Raw genomic sequence first — 25,592 nt, 5'->3', positions numbered from 1 at the left:
TCACTGTTCAAAAACAATACCTTATTAAATAAGTGCACTGGTCATATACAGGCTTCTTTTATAGTTCTGTTTTGATTACTTGTTTATTTCTGATACAGGGCCTCACACTTAACCCAGACTGGCCTAGAACTTATTATGTATCCCACAGGCTGGTTTCAAACTCATGGCAATCCTGCTGCCTCACACTCTCAAAGGGTGTTAGGGTGGTATGCAGTTTATACTGATGAAGGTGTATCAGACTTACGCGATATATAGAACTGACAAATGAAGGTTTCTTTTAAAGATTAAATTAATATTGCAGGTCCTGAGACATTAATGCTCCCATGATCTTTGGTTATTCACTTCTAAATTAAAGAATATATTAGGGACTAAACACGATCAGAAGCATTAAATGGTATACACTCTATCAGTCAACATTAGGACAGCAAATAGAAACTCTCAGGAACAGTGCTCTCAGCACAGACTTTTAGAAGATATGAAAGAATCAATTGTTATAAATTATAATAAATATACTGTGTTTTTTATTTATTATTTTTTAGTTTTTCGAGACAGGGTTTCTCTGTAGCTTTGGAGCCTGTCCTGGCACTAGCTCTGTAGACCAGGCTGGCCTCTAACTCACAGAGATCCGCCTGCCTCTGCCTCCCGAGTGCTGGGATTAAAGGCGTGCACCACTACCGCCTGGCTCTATACTGTGCTTTTTAAACAACTTCCTCCAATATAGATAAAATTCTGGGATTCGGTGTTAAAGCAGATGTTTCATACACTAAAGGCTAAACGGAAGTTTCATGCTATGCTTAAATTTGCTAATAACTTCATAAGCAGCAAGCAGAATGCCTCACATAGGTACATGTGATAATGGTGCGGTCTTTCATCAGGGTAGGCAGAGAAGCACATATCATGCCAAGAAGTGCTTCTGTCTAATTAAGAGGGAGCTCTCTCGAGTAAGATAAATGCAAAGGGACGAAAGCGCAGTTTACAATGAATCCAATAAGCCATCGATTAAGCTATTGCTTACTGTAAAGAATGCTGGCATAGTTTTACTTGTTTAACTTCAAATTTGATTAAAAGAAAATGAAATGAACAAAAAAGTTTTTCCAAAAGTGATAATGGTTACTTTTTGGCAATATGTAGTTATTATCTACTGAGAAAATGGCTAATTTTTTACCAGTTTGACTATAAAATAATTCATAAAATATTTTTAAAAATATAATACAAATAATATTAAGTATAAAACAACTGCAATTTAGACTTATTTTTGACTAACTGGATAATTTAATAAAACAAAAAATAGCATATTAATTAAAAATAGTAGAAAAGAAAATTAATGTATGTAAATAAATATAATCTAATTATATTACTTATATATTACATTTAATATTTAAGTATATTATACATATATATTATATCATATTTTAGGGCAAAGAATTTTCTTTATAAAGTTGGATATCTGGGCATTGAAGAACTATAACTCTACAGCAGATTACCTGTGATGGAGCAAAGCCAGACATGTGGAAAGCTGAAAACACAAGTGGCACCTCAGCCTTCAGTAGCATTTCAATGTAGTGAGTGCTGCAAAAATATATGGGATGGATGCCAGTTTCGATGGTGTCAACGGGAAGGTACCTCTGCATCAAAGAGAAGTGGAAAACAGTAAATACATGGATGGTTTATAACAATCAAGCATGTACTTAGCTGAGTCTTTCTGCTTAAGCCATGGTTTGCTCCTTTCAAATTTATATGTTAGCTATAGATCAGTTGATAGCCTGCATGCCTCAAATGCACAAAGCCCTGAGTTTGATACCCAGCACAACATAAGCCAGGTATGCTAGGTGCAAACCTGTGAACCACAAGTATCAGAAGTTCAAGGTCATCCAAAGATAAACAGTTTGAAGTCAATCAAGGATTCTTGAGACCCTGCTTCAATAAAATAAATTAAAATTTGAGAACAAAATTGATATGGTTGTGTCTTACACTACAACAACTATAAATATGCAAATGTCAGAAAGTTAAACACCATAGAGCAATAAACCTCAATAAAGGTAAGGTTATATATTTTTCCAAAACAGAGGAGTAGGGTAGTTTGTAATTCAGGAAACTGAAAAGCCTGTGGATGAGAAGGGTTGAAAAAAATGAATAACAAACATGTGAGTAATGAATTTTACATATCAACCAAGGTAATATTAAGCATACATATTTAATAGTGCCGGTCTCTGCCAAAGAGCACATGTTAAAAAGCTCTAGTCAGCTCTTAGGAATGTTTGCCTAGTTCCATTTCATTTGTTGATTTTATCTCATATCTGGACTTGAGTTAATTAGAACACAAACTGAGAATGCCATGCTAAACTCACTTCTAATGGGGGAAATGTATAATGTTTACTCAAAAGTTTTCCATCACCCATTTTAATGAAATTATACATACACATATATACATACATATATACGCACATACTAAATCATGTATGATAATTTGCATACATATAGTGGACATGATAAAAATATAGCTCTGAAGGTTGGGAATATCCCGTAATGCAGTGCTCTGACCTAATAGACATGAGGAGCAAAGTTTAATTCTTGGTTTTGATTAAAAAAATAGTTCTTAGGTGAAATTTATGATTATTAATGATTGATAATATTTTACTTGTTATGACTATAAATTCAATATCAACACAAAATCACCACTTATAAGAAAAGACAAAAAACTCAAAGATGTAATTGTGTCAAGAAAACTATTTTAATAGCAATTAGATCATGCAAAGTTGACACCTAGCCCTGAGACTACATAATTAAGAGCTAGCCAAAAGTAATTTTATGTCTTAACTTTACCTTATATTTTAACTCTTTTCCCCAAAAATCTTATCTAAGTTTTTAAAAAATAAAACTTCTTGCTTTTAGATAAAACTAATAAAACTCATAAAATTACATAAGGGTTAAATATGTGGATACAATTTTGGGCTTGTCGCTCTGGTACAGGCATTTAGTTAGGTTTAGGTAATGACGTTTCTGAACTCACAAGGCAGCTTTAACAGTGATTTTTCCCTTTTTGCCACTCATCACAAATGATTTATTATTTTTTCAAATTACAGAAATTTATAGTTGCAGGAATAAATCAGTGTAAATTCTGTGTGCTTTCTGGCAGGTTCTCTAAGAGATATTGCACACGAAAATGCTTAAATATTGATGAAGACATAGCACATTAAGTGGACATTATAGGTGGCTTTTATATAGAGAACAGGAGAATACTTTCCATTAGGTAATTCAATAGAATGCAGAGTATGAATTAATAGTCATTGATTTACCGCTTGTCAAACACAAAATGTGACTCATTATTTATATAATGAGTAAGTCTAACAAACATAAAAAGGAAATGTTAACTTACACGTTTATATGCTCAATGTAAACTTACTAACGGTCTAGAATATTCTGGACCTAATTTTCATACAGCATTGTTCTATGCTGTGGCAGAAATACCTTTAGAACAAGTTTATGAAGAGATAAAGACAGTAGACATTAATTACGCTGTCAAAGGAAACAAGCCATTATCCTGTAATAGGGTCCCAAAGACAAGACAAGAGTTCTTCTATTCTCATAAATCATACACTGGCAGGAGAGCCTTAAGTCACACTTTTGATAACCAATCAGCTCCGGATACCAAATTTGCCATATGTAATACTGACTCAATAACAAGATTCTAACGACTGCACTTGTTATCACAGTGAATTCACTTATAATTAACATCTTGCTTGTCTGTTATTTGCATATCATCACTCTAATCTATAGTAGATGATATTCATAAAGCCAGAACAATAACAACAGATGGTTCATATGAAAACAAAAAAGGTCCTGTGAGCCATCAAACTACAATTTATACTTTCATAATTTGTATATTTTGCTCAACTGTGACACCCCAAAATAATAGCAACACTTTCAAGTTCAGAGAATGCAAAGACTAATGGCATTCAAGGTCATATAAGTATAAAAACCAGGCAGATTTAAACAAAATCAGTAAACCAGTGGCTTATAAGATACTAATATATGATAAGATGTGAAACAAAGATCTTATAAAATAACTTTAGAATATTATATGCCCATGGTTTAAAGATATACACTTAAAAATGGGGCAGAATAGTCTTAGTTTTTGACTTTCATATTAAGTAGTTCTGGTGAATCATTTTGTTCCTCAAACTATAAAAAACTGAGTTCTGTGTTGCAGCACAAAGTAAAGATAAAGACTGTATTAAAAAGATTTGAAACTTTCCAATCCAACACAAACTGATCCAATGTAGTTCATACTCCTTATCTGAGTCTCTACAGGCAGAGGATCGGCCAAGCTTCACAGCAATACTGTTTGTTAATTTGCACAAAATGGAAAGGAATACAGAGAAAATTTAAGGATTTCTCAAAATTTTGAAATTATGATACCATAAAACAAATTCTTCTCCTTTCAGGAGAACAGGAAATGGAATCTTCAAATGTTTAGAATATTGAGATTCAGATATAAGAAAATGTGTTTTGTATGGCTCATTTTTCCAGTTGGCCCACAAAAGGGTTATGGGTACATTTTCACAATATGCCTGTTATTGTAGATGCGTTTAAATCCCATTTAACACTGCAAATTTTTTTCAACACTAAGTATTTAACAGGAACAAATGAAGCCCATGTCCAGTTATACTATACAGCAGCTGCGCACCACCCTCCTGCTGGACTGTACCACTTCATCTGAGTAGAGTTATACTAGACAGCCAGTATACATCACCCTCCTGCTGGACTGTACCAGTCATCTGAGTACTGCTTTAGGTTGGTTTAACATCAGTGGAGTTCTGTTTGTAAATACATATAAGTTAATATTTCTTATTTCAATTGATGTGTTTTATAACTTTTACCAAGAGGCAGCAAACATAACATTTAGCTTGATTTCCTAAGAAATTCCCTAAGAATTATTGTAGTATGATTTAACTTTTTTATAATACCTGAAGATTAAAAAAATTCTTCTAGTCTAAAAAATGTTTAAATTACTCTAAACTAATAACTAGTATAGCTAGTTATAAAATTAGTTATAAAATATTTTTAAAACTAGTTATAAAAATAGTATAGCTAGTTTATAAAATTGTGAGACCTTGTTACTGTTTTCATTAACAGTTATTGCTTGTTTTGCTTATGTTAGGTTTATTTATAAAAACTTTTTTGATCTAATTTGCTTATATCAATTCCTTTTTTCATGGGGATTGAAATAGGAATCCTCTGTGTAGCTCTGGCTGTTCTGGAACTTGCTTTGTGGACCAGGCTGGCCTCGAACTCACAGAGATCCATCTGCCCCTGTCTTCCAAGTGCTGGGATTAAAGGCCTGTATCACCAAATCTGGCTATAACATTCTTAAGAAGGCTGGGAATCAAACACTTTTTTTTTTTTAGTAATTTCTTTCTAGAGTAATACATACTCCAATTTAAATATTTAAATATTAAGTTTAAATATTAATTCACATACAACATGTTTATGGAGTAAAGAAGCTATAGTTTATGTACAAAGGGGGTTGTATTAGTGAATAAAATAGAAACATTTTCCAGAACTAATAACAAAGAATCTAGATAAGGGATCAATATGAAGCAAATAACGCATTAACAGATGATGGACATTATGGGAAAAAGTAAAAACTAGAACGGAGCAATGAGAACAAAGGTGACATTGACTGAACAGGTTGCCAATTTTTTAGATTATGATTTTTATTAAATATTTTTGACAGTGTTATGTATACTGTGCATGTGTCCCTCTCACTTTAAATCTTATATATAGCCTTTCCTATCTCCGCTCATAGCCATCAGTCCTATTTCCCTTCAAGTCCCTTTCCTATATTCATATCCCTGTTTTGGTTTGTGAACAACTGAATTTAACCAGGGTCGTCTGTGTGACCATGAGTTTGGAACCCATGGACTAATCAATGGGTAAGCAAGTGAAGATTATGATTGCCCCTTCCTTAGAATCAACTCATAGCCGATAGTTGAGCTGGGAGAATTAAGGTTCCAGAAACTACCCCCTGATCCATGGCTGACTGATGATCAGTCCATTCTTGCGAAAGCCCAGTAAAAACAGCTCCAGCGGCTGTGAGATCCTGACACCAATGATCTAATGACTGTATCATGGACAGAATATTGCATGCCCTTCTCTCTGTCTCCTGGCCCTTCACTCTTTCTACCCACTGCTATGAACTTTCCAGAGCCTTAGAGGGAAGTAGTATTAATGTCCTGCTTAGGGTTAACCACTCAGCCATCACTTATTCTCTGCATGATAAGCAGAGAGTTTCTTCACTAACCACCATTTATTGAAAACAGAGGTTTCTCTGGTTAGATTAAAAGGAACATTTTATGGTATTAACATATATATTTAGAAAGCCATTTTATACCATGTCAACTTAGCTAAGAAGTGGTTATAAAGTCCCTTGTTAGAGCCCAAGATCTCCTAATAACCATGAAGTTTTGATCAAGTTACAGTACTAGATGGGAATTCTTTCCTGTGGCACAGGTCTGGAATCCTATCATAGAGCAGCTGATTACTTCAAGAAGAATTGTGACATCTTTGTACCGCCGGGCACATGTTGCCAGGCAGATTGGAGTTATAGTTTATAGAAGTTCTTGTTAGTTAAAACATTGATACATCCCCTCTACCTACTAAAAGCTTTCATGGAACCTTCCATAATTAAGAAATCTAGCTATAAGGGAGGAAGCTTTAAGCTTACTTCCAGTTTGATTTCTCTGTCTTGCAGTGAAGGGAATTGGAATCTTTGGCAATGGAGTCACACCAACTAGTTTTGGATGCTAACTGAGAAGAATGGCAATAGCCTTTACTGTTTTGGTAGCCTGTGGGGCTTCCCTGACCAACACAGATTGATTTTTTTTTCCTTGGGAGAGTCATGTCAAGAATGTAATTTTGAGCTAAGAAGGCAGGCACATTGTGCTACTAACAGCTAATAACATGTCACAAAACTAAAGACTTTCATTTTTATCAACCTACAAAGAAAATGCTGACAAAATGTTTGAAAAAATGAAGCAAATAAAAAAATGTCCTATTTTGTAAGTAATGCATTAAAACTATAATTAAAGGCACTACCCCAAGATAAATGGCATAGAGGAAACAATCAAAAAATTAATAAGATAAAAAAATTATACTATGGAGTGGTGGCTACTTGGAATATTATTATTAACAATAACTTAGCATTACTTGATAGGACATTTAAAGGGGAATTAGCAGAACAGAGATTACAAAGAATCACTAGTCAGTCAAGATGGTAATAAAATAATCTGTTCAAAATTGAACAATGCTGAAGGAAGGGGCTGCCGAAAGCCACACTGACTGTGCCGGTGAACCAGCACAAAGGGTATATGTTCACACAGATTCCAGGAAGACAGCTCTGCATCCTACACACAAAGCAGCAGTCCATATTCACTGACATCCACGTGGTAAACTGAACACAATCAAACTTGCTAGCATTTGCTTCTTTTCAACAAAGCATCACTGCACTAATGAAAGCTAAAAAGCATGTTACTAAAATGCTTGCAGGCTCAAAGAAATGCAATTTTAGGAAATCATGATTAAACAACGCATTAGTGGCTGCAGAGATGGCTCAGTAGTTATGAGGACACAGTACTCTTGCAGAGAACCTAAGTTCAGTTCCCAGGAAGCAGGTGGATTAGCTCACAACAGCCCGTAAAACAAAACACCAGAAAATTTGCTGCCCTTCTCTGGCCTTCATTTGCACTTTGCACCCCTGTGCACATACAAACATACACAGGTATACATAATTAAAAATACAATTAAATGAAATGAAAAAATTAATGATAGATGGTACCAAATAAAATGCTTTGATACCATCTTTCAAATACCTACTTTCAAATATTTGGGATAAAACAATGGAAGATAGCATAACAGGTAAAACATTAGTCATACAAACCTGATGATACCTAGTTTGACCCCTAGAATCCATGTTTAAAGGCCAGATAATTGCATCATAATTCCAGTACTATTGCAGTGAAAGAGGCAGACACTGAAAAATCTCCCTGAAACTCAGAGGTGCTAAGCCTGGAGTATGCAGTAAACAGAAGAAACAAGAGACCCTGCTTCAACAAGGTGGAAGACAAGAACTGCCTTTTAAGAGCTGTCCTCTGTATGTGTGTCCATGTGCATGTGTGCTCAGACACATGCTTCCTAGTGTGTGTCTCTCTCATGCATGCACAGAGAGAGAGAGAGAGAGAGAGAGAGAGAGAGAGAGAGAGAGAGAGAGAGAGAGAAACAGGCGGGACAGGCAGGCAGAGAGTATAAATATGAAGAGAAATCTAGGAGGAAAAAAGATCTGGGAATGAGAGAGGCAGGAGGAGGACCCCGATATACAACCAGACACAGAGTAAGAAGGGAAGGAAAGGTACAGGAATAGAGAAAGATCAAAGCTCTGAGGCCAGATAGATGGATCATTTAAGTTAAGAAAGGCTGGTAAGAAACAAGCCAAGTAAAGGCTGGGCATTCATACCTAAGAATAAGTCTCCATGTGTGATTTATTTGGGAGCTGGGTGGTGGGTCCTTCAAAAAGCCTAAAGAGCCCAAAAGCATAAAACACCAAACAAAAAATGATAATAATAATAATAGTAACATATCAATAAGTCCTCAGAATAGATTTCTAAAATGTATACATATAGGTTTTCTCTTCTATAAAACAGGATTACAATTTCTATAGTAAATGCCTTTCTTATACTATAGCCTAACCATCCAGAGTATCTTACAAAGCAACACTAAAACATATTCAAAGCCTTTATATCCCTTATTTATCACTAAACAATGTATGATAACTTTAATTTTAGACTTCTAGCTTATTATCTTATTTCTATTTCATGAAAATGCTTCTATGATTAAATATCTCTCAGTCCATTAGCATTAAGTAGGTAACCTTCAAGAGAAAAGATCAAGTCTATATTTTCAAAGAGAATCCATCAAAAAGCATGCAGGCCATCCCAGGGCTCTGCTGGCTGTTCCCAATTATATGCCTCCAAATCTGAACTACAGCCGAGCCCTCCTCTACCTATGGAGGATCTCGATCTCCACAGATGGAAACTCCACAACCCCCCCACATTATTGGTAAGGACTCACTCTTCCTCCTTTGGTCACACTACCTACCCAGGAACTCTTCTGCTCACACTGCCAACTGAGCCTTCCCCTTCCTCTCCCTAGGGCATTCCAATCCCATCATCTGCAGACCTACATCAACTACCTGCTAGCTCCGCAGGAACAATCAAAAACTCTCTGAACCCATCAGCTGTCCCTCAGCTCCATCTCTCTGGCATTCGTCACCATCTAAAGACTTGCACTGCAGCATGTGCTAGCCCCACATGAAGGGGCTTTACAGACTTACCTAGTGGTACCTTGAGCTTGTTGAATCAGGACACTTGCTCATTCTATTCACCTGCTAATGAAGTTGAAGCTATGCTCTTCCCTGGATGAATGGGAATCACATTAGTAATTCCATACAAGTGGGCACCAAGTGGCTACAAGACTAACCTTTAAGTATTTCCTAGCTGATCCAAAACCTTACAAGCCAGAATAACAGTCAATACAGAGCAAATGCCTATGCCTCATGGGTGAGCCAGAAACTCATATATACAACCAGATGCATAGGTCTCATTGCAAAAACATAAACTATGAAAAAGAAGTCAGTATGTCCTTTCAAAATGTTACAATCCCATAGTAATGGTTCCAAATCAGAACAACTTAGTTGAAATTCAAGACATAAAATTCAATAGAACCAATATAAACACGCTCGAGGAGGTTGCTTTCCATATTCTGGGAAAGCACTATGTGAACTGCTGGAGGCTAAGAGGGATCTGCACTTACCCATACAGGAACTCGACAAAACCTGATCCTACCCTGCCAGCAAGATATGCCCACTGGTGCTACAGTGGCACAGCTGTTTTAAGGGTAGTCAACCACTCTGATTGTGTTCAAGGCCTGCTCCACTTGAGGATATTCAAGCCTGGCACTATCCCGGGGAGGAATTTACTACTGTTGTTCAGCTAAATTGACTATAGTGTCAAACTGATTTATAAATATTTATGCTTATAGCCACAGAAAAATACTATTTTTAATAGTATCTCAGACTTAAGCTGAGAATGTCTTCCTTGCAATGAATGGTGAATAGAGAGTTTATAGTTACTTGCCACACAGAGAATAAGTGATGGCTGAGAGGTTAACCCTAAGAGGACATTTATTCTACCCTCTCTAAAGTTCAGGCCGTATCACAGAACACAGGGCTTAAAAAGTGTGAGAGCCAGAAACAGAGACAGTGGCTGTAAAACGCTATTTTCTGTGCATGACACCGTCACTGCTATCAACATCTCACAGAAACTGTGATGGTCTTCACTAGGTCGCTACAACACCAGGCCCATCAAAAGTCAATCAGGGGTCAGGAAAGGGCTTACGGGGCACTACCTGTTCTGGCTGAACTACTGACTACTAATGAATTCTAGGGGAAGGACAGCATTTCTCCAATTGTACACCTACAGGTGAGCAATGGATAACTTCAAACCCAGATGTCCCTACCTAAGCCAGTATGTCAAAACAAAACAAAACAAAACAAAACAAAACAAGTCTATGAATATGGGAAAGGAACCTGAAGGAAGGAAGGGGTGAGCTGACCGGGTGGAAGGAGATATGAGATGACTCGAGAGTAATCATAATACATTGTATATATGTATGAAACTGTCAAAAACAGATTTGATACAAGTCATAGTAATATCATTCACGTAGGAAAGTGAATAAGAATTATTAGGACACAGTGTCTATATAAGATTATACCCTAGTAAAGTTAAATATGGTGTTTAAGTTCAACTCTCTTTAAAAACAAATTTTTACGTCTTACAGAAATATGCAGCCTTGGCACCCAAAGGAAAGCAGAGGTCAGAAGCCTGGAGAAATGCTGAAGAAACTGGAATGTCTTCTCTTTATCCCCCAGCATTATGATGAACAGTGAAGACACAAACCAGTCATGGCCTGTGTAGCGCCCTTGCAGGCGCACTGCACAACAGTTAAGGAGCTTCCACGTTATCTCAGAACATACACAATTGCATAAATACTCACTGTTAGGATTTTTATTTGGAAAGAAATATTAATTGTACGTATATAGTAAATCACTTTACTCAGTTTTAAGATTCCACGAGTACAACTGAGTCTAAGGATCATAAGTCAATTTATAAAAACGTATGTTCAAAACACAGATTAAAATCCTGTAAGAATAAACTGTAACAAAAAAATCACATAGCAGCTATTACTTATTACAGATATGTTAACACATCCTTCGAAAAAACTATGGGAAGTATAGGAAGATAATTTGGTTCTGCATAAATCCACTCAAAAAGGATATGAAGAGAAGAAGTTACTGGTGACTGCTGTTGTTTCAGGAATCTATCACAGTGCTTTAAGACCAAGGCAAGATCATTTTCTGCACCATCTTTTAACAAGTTGAGAAACTTGCCATATCTATGTAAAAGACACCCCCAAAAGACACAGAATGAAAACTATCAGGATCTTCACCCCACATTCATCTTTAGACATCCATCAAAATGTATTTCTCTTGAGACCTCTAAGTCTGAAGTTTAAGATGTTACTTCTAGGGTGACGACATTAGACAAGGCACTCAATATTCACTCCTGACAGTTACAACACGACCAGCAGCATTAACTGTTACCATTCTAGGGTGGTGAAACAGAAATGAGAAAACAAAATGGCAGCAGACTACAGATGAGAACCATGTAAGAAGTTTTTCGGAAATTAATCCAAAACACAGATTCCTGAGTTTTAGGTTTATAGGATGTTAAGTTAAGAAGTTCCTGTGGAGGTCTTCTACCAATATCTGGATATCAGAGGGCTTTGGACATTCTGGGTTAAGATTAGGACAGTACTATAACATAACTTGAAATGTCTTGGTGTTTACATGGGTCTAACAGCAGTTTATAATTAGCTAAAACTAATTCAGTCTTATCTAAGTTCCTATATTTTAGATACACTAAATGGGTATGTTGTTTGTTTGATTTCCAGCTTCCTAAGACCTTGCTTGGTCTGTATTTTCAGAACTCTCCTTCTTAGTGGTAACAGTTTAGTGCATTTATTGTTTTTGTTGCTGCTGTTATCTCAATGACTCCACAGGATGGTAGCTGCACTATCCCACTGTGCATTATTTTCCATTTACTTTCTATGAATAAGAAACTACATTGAATTAAAATATGTGACCAAGCTGCTTATATAATCTATAGGTTTCAATTAATTGGAAATGGAGCAGTACAGTATACTCTTATTAAAACATGTATATGGAATCACATAATACAATCAAAACAGTTACCCTGGTAGAAGTAGATGATCCAGAATCCACGTCATGATTTTCATCACAATGGGCATTTATATAAGCCTCGAGTATTTAATAAATCTCATAAGTACCTTCCTAAATATGATTCAAATAATGGCCCTCTAATTACAATGCGATAGTTAAGAACCTCGTATTAAATGAGGTTTGTTTAGAACAAAAGAAAAGGAGGTTATTATCCAGTTCGTGATGTACTGTACTCACTTCTTTTGAAAATTAATTCATGAGTTTTAAAAACTCAAACTGACAGTTTTGGTTTACTCATTTGAACTTCTCAGTCTGTCCTTAAAGTATGTTTGTCTTCATCGGGACCTGACAACTAGAACAAACCGTATTTTAAAAGATATAAAACTGTGCCATAGCATTTTGATTTTTGCAATGCTGATTTTTTTTTTTGGTGGAAAACAACTGATAGTCATAGAGGAACACACTAATTAGCTTTTGGAATAGTAATGAGCTGTAACTGATTTACAGCCGGAGGTAATTTAATCATGTGCCAATATCCTCAAAGATAACGTTATTATTTTCTGAGTGGGAGACTCTGCATTTAAAGGCTACAAAATAGTTGGTTGTTAAATATTATTGAGCACACATCAGGTAGATGAATTCCAGGGGTGCACAGGAGAGACGCCTCCCCACATACCTGACAGCCGCTTCAATGCCAAGCTGCTGCACAGAAGAGAGACTTTCATTCCTCACATCTGCATCAGTAGCTGACAACAATAGAAAAGGGAGCTATGAAAATGTAGAAAAGTCTGCATAATAATCACCTCTTAATTGAAAATTGATGAAAGCAATATTTTTACATATTTTAATGTGAATTTTGAAAACACTGATGAATTTGTTCTTTTAGGAGCTGTCACTTACAGTTTCAAAGAAATTAACAGGAAACTTTTTACAGAAACTTTTATCCTGTAAAAATCATTTAAAACCTGGGAGTAGTAGAACACATACTTACCAGCACAGGGAAGCAAGAGGCAGGAGGATTAGGATTTCAAAGCCATCTGTGGATATACTGGAAGCTCAAGGCCAGCCTGGGCTACATAAGACCCTACTTCCAAGAGAAAATGAAACCAAAAAGTATATAAAATGAGTAGTTCTTTGGTGCAAAACACTAAAAATGAACAAAATATAAAAAGCTCTAAATTATTTAAAAAGTGATCAAAAATATGTTTTCATCATGCAGCACTTAGGTATATGTGAACATGGCTCTATATTCCTTCCTGTCATCCATGGTGAAATCTTTCAGTAAGCCCTATTGTATGTGCTGCCTTCCAGACATGGCATGGCTACTTACTCACCGTTTCACAGCAGCTAGGATTACTTGCACAGGACCTTCACTAGATCAAGCCAGTCTGATTCTAGCATGGATGGGTGATGAGAGATGAAGCTTCACCCCTAGTGAAGGAACTATTTACAGTAGATGGTTTCTGAGAGAGAGAGTGTGTGTGTTGCTCTCTTTTGGGAACATGGCTGCTGGTAGGTTCTTTATGCCTGAGTAGATAGCCCCACACCCATGAACATATGGCATGGCAGCACTAATTGGACTTGAGGGATTATTGGTTACAATAATAAAAAGAGGATATGATGTTCACAAGGAACCAGGATGGGGCAAATTGAGAAAACTGGAGGGAGGGATGTAGATAGATATGATAAAAATACATTTTATAAATGTATGATGTATACAAAGCATAAATTTTTTTAAATCTTTAAGGGCTAAGATATATAGTTCCATGGTAGACTACTGGCCACTGGGTCCAATAGTCAACACCACACTCACCATCTTCAAAGCAGACCATAGTCAACTTTTACCGAGTAATATTACATTGGGTTGAATTAATGGGGTTCACTTTCAGATCAGATTTCCTTTGTGAAGTAAGAATTGTGATCACCCCAGAGACACAGCCCCAACTACACCAATCAGAGGAAAAGATGAGTAGACAACATAAGAACACACTCAACACCACATAGAGAAACATGACACCAACAAAAAACTATGGCCCTACAATAGCAAGACTTGAACACCCCAATATAGATGAAGCAGAAGAAAATGACCTAAAAATTAACTTCAGGAGAATGTTTGAGGACCTTAAAGAGGAAATGAAAAATTCCCTCAAATAAATGAAGGAAAAGACAAACAAAAATTTGGAAGAAAACAACTCCCTTAAAGAAAACCAATAAAAAAGCAATCAAACAAATGAAAGAAATAATTCAAGACTTGAAAACCAAAATAGAGACAATAAAGAAAACACAAATCAAGGGAAGTCTGGAAATGGAAAATATGGAAAATTGATCAGGAATCACAAATGCAGCATGAACAGCAGAATACAAGAGATGTAAGAGAGACTCTCAAGTGCTGAAGATACAATAGAGGATATAGACTCATCTGTCAAAGAAACCATTAAATCTAGCAAAAGCTAAACACAAAATATGCAGGAAATATAGGACATTATGAAAGGACCAAACCTAAGAATAATAGGGATAGAAGAAGGAGAAGAAATCCAACTCAAAAGCACAGAAAAAAACATTCAACAAAATCATGGAATAAAACTTTCCCAACTTAAAAACAAGACATGCATAGGAAGATACCAGAAGCTTATAGAACACCAAATAGACTGGATCAATTAAAAAAAAGTCACCTCACCACATAATAATTAAAACATTAAACATACAGAATAAAGAAAAAACATTAAGGAAAATGGTTAAGTAACATATAAAGGCAGACCTATCAGAATTATACCCGACATCTCAAAGGAAACAATGAAAGTCAGAAGGTCCTGATCAAGCGTTATGTAGACATTAAGAGACCATGGATGCCAGTCGAGACTGCTATACCCAGCAAAACTTTCAATCACCATAGATGAACAAAACAAGATATTCCATGACAGAACCATTTAACCAATAACTAGCCATAAACCCAGTCCTACACACAAAGTACTAGAATAAAATCTCGGACCCAAGGAAGTTAGCTACATCCACAAAAACACAGAGAATGGATTATCCCACAGCAGCAAATCCCAAAGGGGAAAACACACACAATAATATCACCAACTTCAAAAACTAAATTAACAGGAACTAGCAATCACTGGCCATTGATATTCCTCAATATAAATGGACTCAACTTACCTATAAAAAGACACAGGCTGCACCAAAGCTACAGAGAAACCCTGTCTCGAAAAACCAAAAAACAAAAACAAAACAAAAAAAAACCCACAGGCTAACAGATTGGATATGAATCCACGCCTTTAATCCTAACACTCGGAAAGCAGAGGAAGGCAGATCTCTGTGAGTTTGAGGCCAACCAGGTCTACGAGAGACTTCCAGGACAGGCACCAAAGCTACAGAGAAACACTGTCTCGAAAAAAAAAGAAACAAAAACAAAAACAAAAGAAAACAATATCCATCCTTCTGCTGCATGTAAGAACCATACTTTAACCTCAAAGATAGACATCACCTCAGAATAAAGGGTTGAGAAAAAATTATCCAATCAATTGGACCTAAGACACAAGCTGGTGTAGCCATCCTAATATCTAACAAAATAGACCTCAATCTAAAAAGACAAAGGACTTCTCCTACCCAAGATGGACAGTGGTTAGAATCTTCCCAGTAAGCCACCACTTCGTGGTGGTACACAGATTATTAGAAATGGTTTAAACAAGATGTGAGAGTTAGCCAATACAAGGCTAAAACTAATGGGCCAGGCAGTGTTTAAATGAATACAGTTTCCGTGTTATTATTTCCAGGGCTAAGCTAGCCGTGCAGGAGCCAGAAGGGACGAAAAGCAGGCCTGCTCGCCTCACTACTATACATTGCATCTTTGCTATGAATTTTCAGGTTAGAACTTGGTAAGGACTCTACTCCCAGCATTCTGTTCTCTCTACTCTGCCTATCTAAGCTGCTGTCCTATCAAAGGCCAAGACAGTCTCTTTATTTGACCAATGAAAGTAACACATAGACAGAAGACCCACCTACATTACAATGATACTCAACAGAGAGTGTCACTGTGAGAAATGAGTATGGAAAAAATGCAACGGAGACTACATTTCTTGCAACAATGAAAGACACTAAGATTAGAGTGCAGATATCTTTTTGAATAACTCAGATATCTGGATGATAATGCTATCATTCAAAGTTAAAAATATAAAAATAGCAATAAAACCATATATTACCTCATTAAAAAAAAAGACAAAGGACATTTCATATTAGTCACAGGAAAAATACATCAAGAGGAAATCTCAATACTGAACATCTATTCCCCAAATACACACCCTCATATGAAAAAAAAAAAAAAACTTCTAAAGCTTAAATCATACACCAAACCCTACACCCTCATAGTGGGAGACTTAAACGCCCCACTCTCGCTACTGGCCAGGTCTGCCAGATAGAAACTTAACAGAAATAAGGGAACTAACAGATGTTATGACTCAAATGGACTTAACAGACATCTATAGAACATTCCATCCAAACAGAAAAGAATACACCTTCTTCTCAGCACCTTATGGAACTTCTCAAAAACTGACCACATACAAGGTAACAAAGCATACCTCAATAGATAAAAACAAATGGAATAACCCCATGTATCTTATTGAATCACCATGGCTTATAATTAGAATTCAAAAGCAACACTAATTTCAGAATGCCCACAAACATGGAAATTAAACAATGCTCACCTAAATCACCAATGGGTTGAGGAAGAAATAAAGGAAAAAAATTAAAGACGACCTAAAATTCCATGAAAATGACCATGCAACATACCCAAATTTATGGGACACACTGAAAGCAGTGTTAAGAGGAAAGTTCATAGCACTAAATGCCTACATAAAGAAGCTGGAAAAAATCTCACAGTAGTGAGTTAACAGAACACCTGTAAACTCTAAAACAAAAAGAAGCAAACACACCCAGGAGGACTAGATGGCAGGAAATAATCAAATTGAAAGCTGAATTCAACAAAATAGAAACAAAGAAAACAATACAAAGAATCAATGAGACAAAGAGTTGGTTTTTTGAGAAAATCAACAAAATAGACAAACTTTATCTAAACTAACAAAAGGCAGAGAGAGAATATCCAAATTAACAAAATCAGAAATGAAAAGGGGAACATAATAGACATGAAGGAAATCAAGAGAATCATCAGGTCATACTTCTAAAACTTGTACTCAAAATTATAGACAAAATTGGAAAACTTAAAGGAAATGAACAATTTTCTGGATAAATATCACTTACCAAAATTAAAGCAAGACCAGATAAGCAAATCAAATAGACCTATAACTGCTAAATAACTAAAAACAATCATCAAAAGTCTCCCAACCAAAAAGGCCCAAGACCAGATGGTTTCAGCACAGAATTCTATAAGATTTTTCAGAGGCAAACTCACTCCAATACTCCTCAAATTGTTCCACACAATAGAAACAGAAGGAACATTGCCAAACTCTTTTCACGAGGCTATAATTACCCTGACACACAAACCACACAAAGACATTACTAAGAAAGAGAATTGCATACCAAACTCACTCATGAACATTGATGCAAAAATATTAAAATACAAGCAAACCGAATTCAAGAAAACATCAGAAAAATCATTCACCATGACCAAGTAAGCTTCATCCCAGATATGCAAATCAATGTAATCCAACAAATAAACAAACTGAAAAAAACCCATTATCATCTCATTAGATGCTGAAAAAGCATTATACAAAATCCAACGCCCCTTCATAATAAAGGTCTTAGAGCATGGATACAAGGAACATGCATAAACACAATAAAGGCAATATACAGCAAGCCAGCAGCCAACATCAAACTAAATGGAGAGAAATCTAAAGTGATCCCATTGAAATCAGGAACAAGATATTCGTCAGTATTGCTATAGGATAGAGTCATTTCAGGTTTCTTATCCTCAGCTGCCCAAAGGGCTAACTGGGGACATCGCCTTGGGCTCCTGGGAGCCACTCTAGGTTCAAGTCTCTTACTAACCCTAAGGTGGGTCCCTTAACTAAGATTTGTGCTTCCCTGCTCCCCTATCCAACCTTCCTTTATCCCAATCATCCTGTTTCCCCAAGTTCCCCCCATCCTCCCCTTCTCATTTTTCTTTCCCTATCTTCCCTTACCCCCTTCCCACCCCACCCCACCCCCCAAGATCCCAATTTTTTCCCTGGCAATTTTGTCTACTTCCCATAGCCAGGATAATTATATGTTTTTTCTTTGGGTTCACCTTCTTATTTAGCTTCTTTAGGATCACCAATTATAGACTCCATGACCTTTATTTATGGCTAGAATCCAATTATGAGTGAGTACATCCCATGTTCATCCTTTTGGGTCTGGGTTACCTCACCCAGGATAGTGTTTTCCATTTCCATCCATTTGCATGCAAAATTCGAGAAGTCATTGGTTTTTTACCGCAGCGTAGCCCTATCCTATAGCAATACTGACAAATATCTTGCATATCACCATAGAACCTTGATCTGGTGATGGATGGAGATAGAGACAGAGACCAACACTGGAGCACTGGACTGAGCTCCCAAGGTCCCAATGAGGAGCGGAAGGAGGGAGAAGATGAGCAAGGAAGTCAGGACCACGAGGGGTGCACCCACCCACTGAGACAGTGGGGCTGATCTATTGGGAGCTCACCAAGGCCAGCTGGACTGTGACTGAAAAAGCATGGAATAAAACCGGACTCTCTGAACATGGCAAACAATGAGGGTTGATGAGAAGCCAAAGACAATGGCACGGGGTTTTGATCCTACTTCATGTTCTGGCTTTGTGGGAGCCTAGCCAGTTTGGATGTTCACCTTCCTAGACATGAACGGAGGGAGGAGGACCTTGGACTTTCCACAGGGCAGGGAACCCTGACTGCTCTTTGGACTGGAGAGGGAGGGGGAGAGGAGTGGGGGAAGGGGGAGAAGGGTGGGAGGAGGGGGAGGGAAATGGGAGGCTGGGAGGAGGCGGAAACTTTTTTTTTTCTCAATAAAAAATTAAAAAAAAAATTGAAATCAGGAACAAGACAAGGTTGTCTACTCTCTCCATATATATTCAATATGGTACTTGAGGTTCTAGCTAGTGCAATAAGACAACAAAAGGAAATCAAAGGGGTACAAACCAGAAAAGAAGTCAAACTCTCACTATTTGCTGATGGCATGATGGTTTACATAAGAAACCCCAAAACTTCTACCAAGGAACTTCTAAACCTCATAAACACCTTCAGTAATGTAGCAGGATACAAGATTAACTCAAAAACTCAGTAGCTAGTCCTCATTTACACAGATGATAAATGAGTTGAGAAAGAAATCAGAGGAACATCATGCTTCACAATAGCCACAAATATCATAAAGTATCTTGGAATAACTCTAACCAAACAAGTGGAAGACCTGTGTGACAAGAACTTTAAATCTTGAACAAAGAAATTAAAGAACATGATACCAGAAAATGGAAGCTGTCGCATGCTTTTGGGTAGGTAGAATTAACATAGTAATGGCACTCTTGCCAAAAGCAATCTACAGATTAAATGCAATGCCTATCAAAATCCCAGCAAAATTCTTCACAGTCCTTGAAAGAATAACACTCTACTGCATATGGAAAAGTAAAAAACCCAGGATAGCCAATACAATTCTGTACAATAAAGGAACTTCTGGAAGAATCACAACCCCTGACTTCAAACACTACTACAGAGCTACAGTACTGAAAACAGCCTGGTATTGGCATAAAAACAGACAGGAGGACCAATATAACTGAATAGAAGACCCAGATATTAATCCACAAATCTCAAACACCTGATTTTTGATAAAGAAGCAAAAAATATAAAACAGAAAGCATATTTAACAAGTGGTGATGGCATAACCAGTTATCAACATGTAGAAGAATGAAAATAGATTCATATCTATTATCATGCACAAAACTCAAGTCAAAATGGATCAAAGACCTCCACATACAGCCAGCTACACTGAACCTTAGAGAAGAGAAAGTGGGAAATACACTTGAATGTACTGGAACAGAAGACCACTTTCTAAATATAAACCCCAGTAGCACAGACACTGAGAGAAACAATTAATAAATGGGACCTCCTGAAACTGAGAAGCTTCTGTAAAGCAAAGAACATGGTCAGGAAGACTAAACAGCAGCCTATAGAATGGGAAAAGAACTTCACCAACCCCACACCAGACAGAGGGCTGATCTCCAAAATATACAAAGAATTAAAGGAATTGATCATCAAAAGAACAAATAATCCAATAAAAAATGAAGTACTGGCCTAAACAGAGAACTCTCAACAGAGAAATCTAAAATGGCTAAAAGACACTTAAGGAAATGTTCAACATCCTTAGCCATCAGAGAAATGAAAATCAAAACAACTCTGAGATTCCATTTTACACCTGTCAGAATGGCTAAGATCAAAGTCACTGATGACAACGTATGCTGGAGAGGATGTAGAGTAAAGAAAACACTCCTCCATTGCTGGTGGGAGTGCAAACTGATTCAGTCACTTTGGAAATCAGTAAGGCGATTTCTCAGAAAACTAGGAAGCAACCTACCTCAATACCCAGCAATTCCACTTTTGGGTATATACCCAAAACATGTTCAATTATACCACAAGGGTGATTAACTATGTTCACAGCAACATTATTTGTCATAGTCAGAACCTAGAAAGAACCTAAATGCCCCTCAACCAAAGAATGGATAAAGAAGGTGTGATCCATTTACACAAAGAAATACTACATAGTGGGAAAAAATGATACACTAAATTAGCAGTCAATGGATGGATCTAGAAAACATCATATTGAGTGTGGTAACAGACCCAGAAAAACAAATATAATATATACTCACTCATAAGTCGCTTTTAGACATAAAGCCACTTTATTATTTCAGAGAACCTAGACAACAAAGAGGACCCTAAGAGAGACATACATGGATCTACTCTACATGGGAAGTAGAAAAAGACCAGATCACCTGAGTAATTTGGGAGCATGGGAACCATGGAAGAGGGTAGAAGGGGAGGGGGAGAAAGGAAGGGAAGCAGAAAAAAATCGCTCAATAAAAACAACTTAAAAAGAAATGAATATTTATTAAAACATCCCCACAAAAAAGTATCATGATCACCTCTCAAAAGTAGAAAAGGGGTTGTGTGGCGCATCAGACAAGAGAAACTGAACGTTTGGTTTGGTTCTTGGACATACTGAGCAAGTGAATGTAAACAAATGCATAGGTGGGTAATGTTCAAAAATGAGCAGAAATCCTCTACTTCTCCCTGAAGAAAGCATAGTATCCAGACACAGAAATGAATCGTGTGAAGGGGATCATTCACAAATCAAACAGAGGCAGGGAGGAAGAAAAGCGAGATTTTCTGAGTCCTAGTATTATTGGAGTTTTCTGAGCATTGCATGTTGGTATATCTCAAACTACTGATGTAATCTAGTTCAACTGCAGACTCACTCACTCCTTGTAATAAATCATTTCTGATAAAGTGAGGAACACTGTGAAGAAGTCATAGGGACAAATGATAAAATGAAATATCATACACTGAAGGAACTTTCCATGTAGTGTCAGAGATAAAATGTGTAAACAGGTAACTGATAAAGGTGTTTCAAAGCTCTCAGCGGAAGAAGAATGGTACAGATAAACCACTGTATGAACACTCCAAAGAGGAAGAGATTACTTCTAGCAGCTTAAGAAGTGGCATTTATACTGAATCTTGAAATATGAGTAGACTTTAGATCTTCAGAGATGGACAAGAACAAATTAAACGTCATTGCTATTGAATAACAGACTCTGTAGACCAGCAACTATTGATCTTCACTGTCTGCAATGAGAGCAACTAATTCCCCTGGTCTGCCTGTGCAATTCATGGCATGAGTCCCTGAGAGTTGCATGCCACAGGAACCACTCCAGTCCTTAAAAACTAGACTGGATACTCCCCACACCTGGAGTGGCCATTTTCTTACAAGAAAATAAAATAAAAATAGAAATAAGAATGAATACTTAAAGGGGGAGGCAATGTTGAGATGGTTCAGTAGATTTAGTAGTCATAGCACAATCTGGAGAATCTGAGATTGGAACCCAAGTAAAGGGAAGAAGGGAGAGCCTACTCCGTTAAAACTGTCTCCTGACCTCCCTTCATGTGAGAACATGTGGGCCCCCATACCATAGAAACAGATATAACTCAAAATAGAATCCCCTTCTCTAATATGCTGGGTTAATTTCCCCTTAAAGTATAACTGAGTTGCATTTGTACAGTTTATTTGTCTCTAATGACAGCAATTAGGTTGTAGTTCATATAGCTTAGCATTCTTGTTATTTATAATTCTCACTGAGTTGGTAGATACACTTTTAGTGGAAGAGATGATGAGCTCCACTCTTCCGGTAATAGATGATCAATCTGTGGCAACAACAGATCACAGCAAGGGGAGTTATTCATCGGCATCTCTAAAGATTTCCAGCTCTTGTATGCCATGAAGCTGTAAGGAACCATCAGGTCTCTGGTAGCAGGAAACACATCTCTCGGAAAGGGAGGTAAGGTGGCAGTGCTAGGCTCGACTCTGCTCTATATGTGAGCTAATTTCCAATCCTTTTCTGGCAGGGGTAAAAGCTTGATTTCCATTTCCATTACTTGGTACCAAACACACATAAACAAACACATGCATATGCACGCATGTATGTATAGATAAATACATATAAACATACATATTTGTGTGTATATACACACCCATACATATTGTATACATACACACTTCACTTCAATAGTTTTAGGGTCAACTTTTAAAACTATCATTATTTATATATTAACTATAATTTCCAATTTTCAGTTGATAATGTGGTTTTTTTTCTAATTTAGCCATAAGTTAAGTACATTCATATGTATACTTACTACAGTGTAATCAGGTTAGGCCCATGTAGAAACTAGGAACATTTTTATGATTTGTGCACCTAAGGTTTATTTTTATGATGCACTATGTTTTAGCTTTCTACATTTAAATAATGTAAAGTTTTAGTGCTGTGCTGTGGGTAACAATGTCTGATTTGGCAAAGATTTAAGTTGTCTTGTGAAAATAAAACTGAGTATGTGAGATTTAAAATATAAAATTAAATTGTGATCATATGTGCTAATCATGAACAGATTGCTTGCCAACGATCATGTGATACAGTGACAATAATACGATTTCCATAATAGCTCTAAGTTACACAACCCTCACAACCCTTGAAATTCTAGTATACGTAGAACTGCTTTACCCAGCATGAGAAATAAAACTTCTCCTTCACTGACACTTGAAATAATGCTAACGCTTTCCCTCTGGAAAATACAATGTTTTTACACCAGTTTGAAGCAGGACCCAATTGTGTAGACTGGGCTAACACTGAGGCCCCACAAAAACTCCTGCTTCACAGCCTCCTGAGTGCTCGGATTACAGGTATTCACTACCTCTACTTCTTTGGACAGCTATCTTAACAGGAGAAAGTTTGCAGTGGGCTCCCCAAGCTTGTATTCTATGGGTCACGGTGAATCCCACCAAGGCCTCCATATGAATGGAGAGTGTTGGCAGAGGCTGCTTTTTTGGTCCCGGCTTCCCAGACATGAAACAGTCACACAGAAATGATATTATTTGCAATACTGTTTGGCTAATAGCTTAAGCATATTTTTAGCTAGCTCTTATATCCTAAACTAACACATCTCCATTAATCTGTGTATTGCCAATGGCTGTGGCTTTAAGGGGTAAAGTTCCATTTGTCTCCAGTGGGGCTTTTCTCCAACTCCACCTATGGATGTTTGCCTTTGTTTAGAATGCTGGCTACAAGTTGTTATGGATAATGGTCAGTAGAAAAGCTAAACAAAGGAGATTCCCTTCACAGTTCTTGTTGTAAAAAAATGGGGGGGGTGTAAAGTGCTGTACCCTATCAATTGAATTTTAATAAAATGCCAGTACCCAGGCAGGAAGTAGAAGCAAGGTGACCAGGCAGGAAACAGAGGCGGGGCAAGGAGAAAAAGCGAATTCTGGGAAGAGAGTCAGTCTGCACTTGTCACCCGGACACAGAGAGGAAGCCAGACACAGAGCAAGAAAGATGTGACTGCCTCGCCAAAAAAGGTACCAAGCCACATGGCTAACACAAATAAGAATTATGGGCTACTATAAGTTATAAGAGTTAATAAGAAGCCTGAGCTAATGGGCCAATCAGTTTATAATTAATGTAGACCTCTGTGTGTTTCTTTAGGACTGAATGACTGCAGGACCAGTCAACATCCACCTATTTTCTCCCAGCATTCAGTTTAATTTTCCCATCTAGCTCTATTCTGTTAAGCCAGTGGCTGAAAGCAGCTTCTTTAGTAACCAATGGCAATTAAACATATTCACAGCATACAGACGGGAATCTCATATCAGGAGAGGAAAATGCAGTTAAGGAACAAGGTGACAGATGTTGCCTCAAGTGACTAAGCCACCAAATGCTACATGAGGATCACATTCTGTCATTCCCTCCTTATGCAGTTAAGGTGTTTCAACTAAAAGGGGGCTTGTTTGTACAGAGAGAAGTCCTTGACTTTTCACTGGCTGAATAATTTACTTCTGAGTTCTATTTCTGTCCTGGATGTTTATAACTGTATATTCATGTAAAAAAAAAAAACAAAAAAAAAAACAAGCAACAAAACCTGCCATGTCCAAAGATAACAACCCCCAGTTATGGTTGTGCATCAACACTCTCTGATGAGCTCTCTAACAGTAAAGAGTCACAAGCTCTACTGCAGAGACGTGGATTCAATTACAAAGGGGGAATCTTTGGTTGTTTTACTGTTAGACATCTACATAGTTATTTCTAGGGCTTAAAGTTGAGATTCACATTCTACACATGTAAAATTGAGATACGGGTACAAATGGACAGTAATATTTATTACACACTTTTTACTTTAATGAAGGTTATAATTAACCTCAAAAGGCATTTTAAATGAGTTTTAAGTGGGTGTGGAGTATATCAAAATGAACAACTCCTTGATTATTTTTAAAGTATTATTGTGGAAAGATTTTTTAAAAAACTTTGATATGAATAAAATCCTACCAAAATGTTTTTTTCTACATTTATTTTTTTCCTTAAAAAAAGTCTTCAATACAGGGATGAAGAAGCCCCTCCCCCAAAAAAGAAATGGTTTCAGAACACGCATTAAAGAAAAAGCTTCAGTTATTGACTTGTATTTGACACATATTGGACACCTTTGTAAAAGAACATGAATATTGGC

The 25,592-nt window shown here is 36.9% G+C and overlaps 1 protein-coding gene across 1 annotated transcript in view; it reads right to left on the bottom strand.

The window, feature by feature from the left end:
- The window catches only part of Tbc1d32 (TBC1 domain family member 32), a 284,344-nt gene that overhangs the window by 16,247 nt on the left and 242,505 nt on the right, over nucleotides 1-25,592 (bottom strand). Inside the window, exons 30-33 of the mRNA XM_041653588.1 lie at nucleotides 13,032-13,101; nucleotides 11,393-11,508; nucleotides 10,892-11,046; nucleotides 1,485-1,625 (exon numbers count right to left, since the gene is read on the bottom strand). Coding sequence (XP_041509522.1) covers nucleotides 1,485-1,625; nucleotides 10,892-11,046; nucleotides 11,393-11,508; nucleotides 13,032-13,101 — 482 coding nt within the window. The remainder of the gene's footprint in view (nucleotides 1-1,484; nucleotides 1,626-10,891; nucleotides 11,047-11,392; nucleotides 11,509-13,031; nucleotides 13,102-25,592) is intronic.

Source organism: Microtus oregoni, unplaced genomic scaffold (assembly GCF_018167655.1).
Source record: "Microtus oregoni isolate MIOR12 unplaced genomic scaffold, Mior012 000006F_ref0000085, whole genome shotgun sequence".
Classification (NCBI taxonomy): domain Eukaryota; kingdom Metazoa; phylum Chordata; class Mammalia; order Rodentia; family Cricetidae; genus Microtus; species Microtus oregoni.
This window is presented reverse-complemented; position numbering and strand designations above follow the sequence as displayed.